This window comes from Montipora capricornis, chromosome 7 (genome assembly GCF_036669925.1).
Source record: "Montipora capricornis isolate CH-2021 chromosome 7, ASM3666992v2, whole genome shotgun sequence".
Lineage (NCBI taxonomy): Eukaryota > Metazoa > Cnidaria > Anthozoa > Scleractinia > Acroporidae > Montipora > Montipora capricornis.
The window spans coordinates 7469722-7478420 of NC_090889.1; the positions used below are offsets into that span (position 1 = coordinate 7469722).

The following is an 8699-nucleotide window of genomic DNA, read 5'->3' on the forward strand; positions in this document are numbered from 1 at the left end:
GCCTAAATATTTGATACTAGTTTTGCGTTCATTTTAGATATAATATTGTGTATAGTTTGCTTCTGTGGAGATTTTATATCATAACTTTTGCTTTTCCGCATGTTAATAGACAACTGTATTGAGATTGCAATAGTTAATTACTTTCTGAAGTTCTGAGTTCATAACTAACTGGCTCAAGATCTGTTGATGTTTTAGTAGCATCGAAGAGTTAGCATCATCAGCAAAACTCGAAAGGCAAGCCTGTCGGAAGAGTTAAGCAAGATCATTTATGTACAGAAGAAATAACAGTGGTCCAAGGGTTGATCCCTGAGGAACTCCACAAACAATCTGGAGAAATTCAGATTCAACATTACCTAGTTTCACATATTGAGTTCTTTTAGTAAGGTAACTTGTGAACCAATCTAGAGCTTTTCCACGTACTCCATATTTATGTAATTTCCTTAGCAGCATCTCATGGTTGACAGTATCGAAGGCTTTGGAAAAATCTAGAAAGACCCGCATGTACTGAATTGTTGTCAATTGAGGTTTTAAGGATGTCAGTTATTTCTAAAATAGCAAGCTCAGTAGAATGGTCTTTTCTAAACCCAAACTGATATTTGAACAAGATATTGTATTTATCTATAAATGAGATAAGCTGATCATGACAATTTTTTCTAGGATTTTACTAAATGGTGATAAAACTGCTATGGGTCTGTAATTTGCAGGGTCTGTTGCATCCCCAGATTTGAATATGGAGTTACTCTTGAAACTTTAAGTACATTAGGCACAATACCTTGTACGATTGACTGATTGTAAATATATGAGAAAGGTTTAGATAATTCATGGCTAGCAAGTTTTATTAACTTGTTAGAATATCCAATGAAGCCTTTCTTTCATTTAGATTTAAGATAACTGAGCCACAATATTCTTCAGTGACAGCTGATAAGTAAAACTATTTGCGGGGCTATTACGTATGTATTTGGTGGGGTTATCATAGATAGGGTTAATTGCACTAGCAAGGGTAGGGCCAATTGTAGTGAAGTGCTGATTAAATTGGTTAGCAATATCGAGTTCGTTAGTATAGATCTTACTATTTCTTATGATCCTAGAAGAGCAGTTTGATTTAACTTTAACTTTCCTTTTAATGATTGTACCAATAAGTTTCCATGTTTCTTTCAGGTTTTCTTTGTACAGCTGAAAATATTGGTTATAATATTTATCTTTGGCTTTAGCCTTCATTTTGTTAAGTAGATTGGAGTATTGTTTATACTCTTTTATCTTCATTGAATTTTTGCTGAAAAAATGTGATTTATACATCTTTTGGTTTCCTTTTAATTGATTTTAAAAGCCCCTGTGTTAACCAGGTTTGTTAAGTTGTTTCATTTTAGAATTGGTTGCTTTTTTTAAAGGGGCGTGCTTATTGACAATATCTTTCACTTTGTTCATACATGACAAGTTATCTCATGGAGATCAGTGGAGGTGGAGTATAGATCTGGCCAGTTGATTTGACTGATGTCGACTAAGTATTGTTCTTTGCAGAAGTTACTATAATCTCTATGATATGTTATATGCTTTGTTTTTAGAAGTGGGTGCATTACAGATGCAGAAAACAGGCAAATGGTCAGATATGTCATCTAGAGCGATACCAGAAGTAGTGTTTTGAATGGGAGCATTAGTATAAATAGGATCAATTAAGGTGGAAGAGTGATCCGTGAGTCTAGTGAGTCGGCCGTTTAGTGATGAGTGGGAGAAAATCATTGGAATACAGCATATTAAGATAATCTTCAGTGTTAGCATGCTCCTTGTACTTCAGGAAATTTACATTTACATCTCCTATTATATAGACATGTTGTTTCCTATTACTTAAACTTTTGATTATATTTTGTAGTTCTTGTGTGAAACCTGGCATATTAGCTGAAGGATGTCTATATATGCATCCTATAATAATATTTGGTTTGTTATTGTTAGCAATAATTTCTGCCCAACAGGATTCAACTAGAGGCATAGTAAACGTTATATCTGCCCTGGGTATGGCTTTTAAAGTGTTAGATATATAAAGGGCGGCACCCCCAGCAGCTGTTTCATTGGCAGTGTGAAAAAAATGGTACTGGGGTATATCAATGTTAATTATAGATTTGCTGTTCAGCTTTGTTTCTGAGATGGCTAATATGTCGGGTTTTTTTCTAAAGAGTATAACCAATCTTCTAAGATAGGAAGATTTTTTGGTAGACTTCTAATATTGCAGTGAAATATACTAAAGCAAATCTTAGAGCTGTAAGATGAATTGAGTAACTTATTTAATTTGGAGGTTTCGTAGTATTCTGAGCATGGAGGAATAAGCATAAGATCAGAATCCCTTTCATCATGTTTGTCAGGATTAGGGAGCACATTCAAAAGATAAATATTATCACCAAGTCTTCCGGACAGGCTGGGGTTGCAGGAACCAATTAAATTACAAAATTCTTGGTCTGATAAATTGAAGAATGGTAGTTGCTTCAAAACATTATTACTACAAGACATATTCTTGTAATCGAGCTAGAGTTTCAAAATTTAAATCATCATTGGTTACAATTACAATTACTTATCTGTCCAGTTACTTCTTGTCCTTTTGTGGGTTTACAAACTCCTCAAAGTCTTCCATAGTATCGAAGTGGAATGTCTGTGATGAATCCGTTTGTCGTAGATGGATAGTACCATTCGTCGTCCATAGATACTTCCACTTGTTTGTGTTCTTGAATGCGTTAAGCTTCCCAAAAAGTCTTCTTCTGTAAGGAGTTAGGGATTCGTTAATATAAATCTTCGTTGGCCTATCAGCAATGCTCTTACCGAGTTCAGCCGCCACTGATGGTAAACACGACGTGTCCTTCCCATGCAGCTTTGATCTTTGCTTGTAAATTTCATTGCGTTTGTCACGCCTAACAAACTTTACAATTATTCGCTCTTTCACCTTTTTGGTAGCTGGAAGGCGATGAGCAGTCGAAATTTCTTGTTCATTTAAGTCAATATCCAAAGCAGAGGACAGTTCAACAACGCGCCTGGTGGGATTGTCCAGAGGGATGACTGGAATTCCAGTAACTTCTAAGCAATCACGCCTTAAGTATTGTTGTGTTACATCGAGGGACGCCATGTTGTCGTACAGGTCGTTCTCAAAATGTGAAATGCTGTCTTCTAGCTGGTTAACTTTATCGTTGATGGTTTTAATATCTTTTTTTGTGTTCGCTAGTCCCGCGGTAAAGGCATCAAATTTGCTCGAAACAACGATTGCGACGTTTCGAGGCTGTTAAGTTTCTTGTCCAGGTCACGGATCTTGCTTTCGAATCGTTCTGTGACGATCTTCATCTGTTTGCCGATTTCGGTCTTTAGTTCGGTCAATAAATCCTTTTTAAAAGTTGGCATCAGCTCATTAATCTAGAGCTCTTTAAAACGATGTACTAAATCTGGCTGGTCCTTCGTTTTGGCCATTGCCAGATAGTTACTTACGGATCAGCTCAGCTCAGCTCAGCCATAAGCTCGGCCAAACTTCAAACTTCGCAATTAACCTAATTGTAGTCTATTTTATTTTATTGCTTGGTTTCCACAACGTAGTCTATCATGCCTGCCTGCTATTTAACATTAGATATTAATATTAATACCTTGTATGAATGCTAGATTAGGTGTGCGAACACTAATAACCCTGTGGGTTTTTGCTCGCACATCTATCTCCAGTCCACATTTCTGTGACATGTATTATTGATTTGTATTGTTTTATCTGTGGAAATAAAGAAACCTATGAACCTATGAGTATGAGTATCTTAAGAATAGAATGCACTAGCGACGACAAACCCTTTTATTTTCGCTGTAAGTGCTATCAATGCTTCATGCAGAAAAAATGACGAAACACTAATTTTAAGATATTAATGTGTATTGCATCTGGAGGTGGTGTGGAACTCCGTTATTGTAACCACTTTTTGGCTCTTAAGCTTAAAATTTGTAAATTTTCCTTGTTTGAAAGTGGAAGTACACAAGATTTAATCAGTGATGAGGCAGCAAAATCCTGAAGAGGCATACATTAGTAACTTCAAACCTCACCAGAGTTTGGATCAATAAAAGCACAACTCGCACCCTGCTTGGCGAATTCTCGCTTTGTGTACAACAAATTCGAATCCGGATCCATAAGAAAACTGTCTTTCCCTTGAATGATGTATTCTTCGACTCTTGAAAAGGCAATAGCAACAAAAAGAAAAACAAGAGCATTTTTTTTAATTTATTCAAACAGATGACTTGATTTCACACAACTAGGCCAGATCGAACGATGTAAGCTTACTAAAGTTAAAATTTATCTCTTTACAGTTAAGCTTTAAGCAGAATTGTTCCAACATTTCAGCCAAAACCGTAGCTCATCATTTTTTTTAAACCGATGACCTTCTCCCACTTAAAGAAGAACCAGGAATGTAATTTTCCGCACGTCGATCGTTCATTTTCTCCTTTCCTCCACGAAAATACGACGTGTGTATCCTTAAACGCCTCGATGTCATGTCTGGCCGCCAGTCGACCCAGGTTGGCCGCCGTTTCTGCCTTCGGTGTATTTTTGTCGTTAAAAGTAGAATTCACAAGCGTTTCAATGTGAGTTGGAGGACTGAGCAGTTGGACCGACAATCAATTCAAGAAAACGCCACGACCAGTTCCGCTAAAGGCAGTATATTTGCGGAAGCGTGAGTTCGAGATCATTGAGAGCCCAAATCGATTCATTGAGATACCACAAACTTTTAACTAAAACTGAGTTTGCTCATGTCAATTTGGAGTAAGCCGAGTGACAGTTGTAATCTCTTTATAATTAATAGTTGGATATTTACTTTTTTTATTTATTTCGAGACTTGTTTGGAATTCTAATTACTGTTTCATATAACATTTAGATGAGATGCTTTTGTTTGGTTAGCAGTTAAAACCATTCCTAAGAACATTCCCGAATTGAACGATACCCAAGTTGTTGTGTGACTTAACGACAACGTTTGCAGCAGAGCCTTAGTGAACAAATTTGCCAGGAAGAGTATATTCAATGAATAGTATATCTGCTTTTTTTTTTTTTTTTGTAATTGTCAAAGACAAGACAAACGAGGGCAAACGAGTACTTTTACCAAAAATTGAGGTCAGTATTAAAATTGGTTGTGTACATATTTATTGCGATGCGAGCCGCGTGAGGTGACAAAATCAATCCGAAATACCCGATAACATGTATAAGTCCAAGAGCGGAAGCGGCGCTTTATTCATTGCAACTTTATTTTTTATTCGACTAGGATTGGCCAGGTTTTCTAGTATTCCTTTGTTGCTTATATGTATTTCTTTTCCACTCCTTACTTTAAGCCGAAAGAAAACGTAACCAAAGGCGCGTAAAGCATCTCGGTAGACAGAGAGTCTTTAAGTCCTTAGTTCTACCGAATTTTACATATTGCCTTTCTGTGTATGGAGAGTCAGAATCAGATTTGAATATTGTACAACATTTTTTAGGTCGTTCCCACAAGCACTGTTTTGTTTCTTTTCCCGGTTTTTATATCACGCATTCGTAGTTCCACTAGTTTAATTTTTAGGGTAGATTTTTATTGAGTGTATAGGTGATTAGAATGTAACATAAGATATGTACTTTTATCTAAGATATGTACTTTTATCTTTTGGAAATAAAGACTATTTATTTTATTATTCAATCTGCACGTACGGCAAACGAGGGGTTTTTAGGTCGGTGACGGCATGTCGCGGACGGTAAGACATGCGCAGTAGGTGCAAAATGCAAACTCTTTCTCCGGTCGAAGTGCGTGACTCAAATACGCCTGGTGCTCTTAAGCTCTCTATTGACAAAAGAAGGGGGCGTGCATAAATTAGGGGCAAGTTTGTAGACGTAACCCTAGCTCAAAGTAAAACAACACGTGCATCGACGTCGCATAAATTACGGTTAGGTTAAAGAGATGTAAGCCACGTACGAACACGAGGGGTTTTCACCGATGAGAATGACAAAGAAAGGATGTGCTTAAATTAAAAGCAAGTTTGAACACAAACCTAGCTCAACAACATGTGCAAATTTCGGCGGGGAAAATATGGTTTTTGTAAGAAGCGCGAGCGCGTGTAACGATAAAATAGTACTGTGTGTGTATATCGTTTTGGCGATGAATAGTCTTGCTTGGGATAGAGCTCTGTCTAGCACAGCAATCAAATAGTAAAGAGCAAGTGAGTAGCGCAATAAAGTCAGAATATGGGGGCAAGAAACCAATCACAAACAGATAAGATGATCTCATCAAAACCAAATCACAAACAGCCGAAATGACCTCATAAAAAACCAATGAAAACACGACAAAATGAAAGTTTTAGCGGTCAAGGCAGAAAACGTGCGAGCCAAATTAGTGCTTTCTTTTGTGGAGTTTTAAGCCAGTCACGCTTATGCTACTAGAATTCAATAGTATAGAGCTATTGTTGTTCAATACAAAGAGCTAATCTTGTCTTTTAAAATAAAGATTTGGACCAATGATTTGAATTTGCATAACCTTCGATAAGTTTAAAATGTCATCCAAATATCATGACAGTCTTTCCATAAGAATTAAACAGGTGAGTTAGAACGTTCTTGCTAATAAAGATCACGTAGTTCTAGTCCGCAGCAGTAGGGAGAAGATTGATCATGGTTGGTCCCAAAAGACAGCATAAACCGACACGTTTAGAATTTTAACGGGAAAAGTAAAACAGATTATTCGTGATATATTCACTTTTAGAAGGGAAATTGTTTTGTATGAAAAAAGTATTCTCGCCAGAGAAACTATGCGAAGTTTCAAACCAAAATACTTTCTTCCCTGAGATAAAATGCAAACCTCCAGCTTGGATCTTTTGACTTTGTAAATTGTCCCGTCTTCCGTTAGCAGGAGTTAACGCTTCTCATCTTGCGTCGAGGACTTTGAGCACGTTCCGTTTTTTTTCTCTCCGCTAGTAAAAGAGCCGCCTTTTCGCAGTCTAGTGCGCCAGCCCAGTTACCGCACTGTACGATCTTGCACACGGCAAACCTTTTTTTCTGTTTGGCGATACGTTTGTTTTGGATATAACGATCTTACACATGTCCGTGATTGGTTTCCTTGCTTTTTATCAAGTTGGAGTCAACATTTTCTGTGATGCTTATAAGCAAAGAAACAGACCGTGCATTTCAAAGTATCGACATCGGATTCCTTGGCTCTTTTAGTTTTTTTTTTGTTTTTTTTTTGCATTTTCTTTTTGATCTTTGGCATTACTCCTGTGAAAATCCAGTTTCTGCGTCTTCAATACAACCCAACTCAGTGCCCTAAATTTCAAAACATAACATCACTCTTCAAGCCTATATTTTACCCATCCTGTTGTGTTGTATTGTTTATCGGCGGTCCATAAATTGTTCAGGCCCCAGTTGTTCATACGATGGATAGGGCTATCCACCGGATAAATCCCCATCCGGTGGATAAACACTAGCAAAACCAATTGCGCTATCCAATGGATAATAATTTGTCCGGTGGATAGCGTTATCCAGCCAATTAGCGTAGAAATCATGTAAGACCTTGTCTAATGTTCGCATTAATGGCGACCTTGTGTGTGTCCATTTTAAAACAGGAAAATGTGAATATGTTGATAGTATTTGTTACGTCCGAGAGAGTACATTTTACGAAAAAGAATCGGTTTTTTAAAACATTTAATGATAAAAAAATTGCGATAAAACATTTCGTAAAAGCATATTAAGAGTTTGTTGACGACGTTTCGAAGTTTGGCTAGCGTCATTATCAAGTCAAAGAGTGAAAGATAAAAAATGTTTAAATACTAAAAAGACAATAGGTGATGGAATGTTCTTTAAACAAAGAGTTTTGCGCAAATGGAATCAGTCTGCGTGTTGAGACTAGGATTGCGTTCCTTGATGAATAGCATCTCGTAGACGAGGCAGTCAAATTTTCCTTGGCACTTTTTTTAGAATGCGGAATTGGCTTTGTTTGAGGAGGCTTGTATCCCCATTGGCTGTCAAAAAGGGCTTACCGATCGCAGAATTTTTATGTTCAACAATAAATTGATGAAGGTGTTCAGCCGTATAACCGATATAATCTGAATCACACAGATCACATGTAAAAGAGTAAACAACGCATTGTTGATTTACGATTGGAGGCTTGATTTCTCTGGGCTTGAGGTCTTGTTCCAATTTTCTGCTGATAAATACGGGTTGTAGTGTAATGGCAATGTTGTGACTGAGATCACGCATTTGCCTTTTAACTGCGCTAGCTGATGTTTGATATTTAAAGGGCAAACTCGCTCGCCCAACGCTGCTATCTACCTCGTTTTTCTCTCAGTCTCGTGTCAAAAGAAAAACTCTGAATGGTTTTGGTAATGGTAGAATTAATCATTGCTAAGGGGTAATCAAGTCGAGTAAAAATGGAACGTAGTTTAGTGCTGAAGGCTTCAGTTGCTGAGGATAGAGCATACACACGATGGATCATTGCTTTGAGCAAGCAATCTTTATAGCGCTTGTCTATATGGCTATGAAAATGCAGCAACAAGCCATTGTTTGTTGGCTTTCTATATACTTGTGTGTCAATCTTTGTTCGATTCTTAATTATCTCAATATCGATAAAGGAGCTCTTGTTATCAATAACAAGCTCCATCGTAAAAGACAGGCTGGGGTGGAGGCTATTAAGAGTAGTGAGAAAATCAATTCCAGCGTCGGTGCTGGGCATTCTGACCAAGGTTACATCAAGATATCT

At 37.3% G+C, this 8699-nt stretch overlaps 1 protein-coding gene across 1 annotated transcript; it reads right to left on the bottom strand.

Moving 5' to 3' along the window:
• Positions 1-2572: 2572 nt before the first annotated feature.
• Positions 2573-3106, bottom strand: LOC138055491 (uncharacterized). Its single transcript, XM_068901412.1, has one exon. The coding sequence runs from the start codon at positions 3104-3106 to the stop codon at positions 2573-2575; it is 534 nt and encodes a 177-aa protein (XP_068757513.1).
• Between the last annotated feature and the right edge of the window lie 5593 nt (positions 3107-8699).

Bases quoted from the DNA above. Each gene is read 5' to 3' on its own strand.
- LOC138055491 (XM_068901412.1), bottom strand. From the start codon at position 3,106: ATGGCGTCCCTCGATGTAACACAACAATACTTAAGGCGTGATTGCTTA.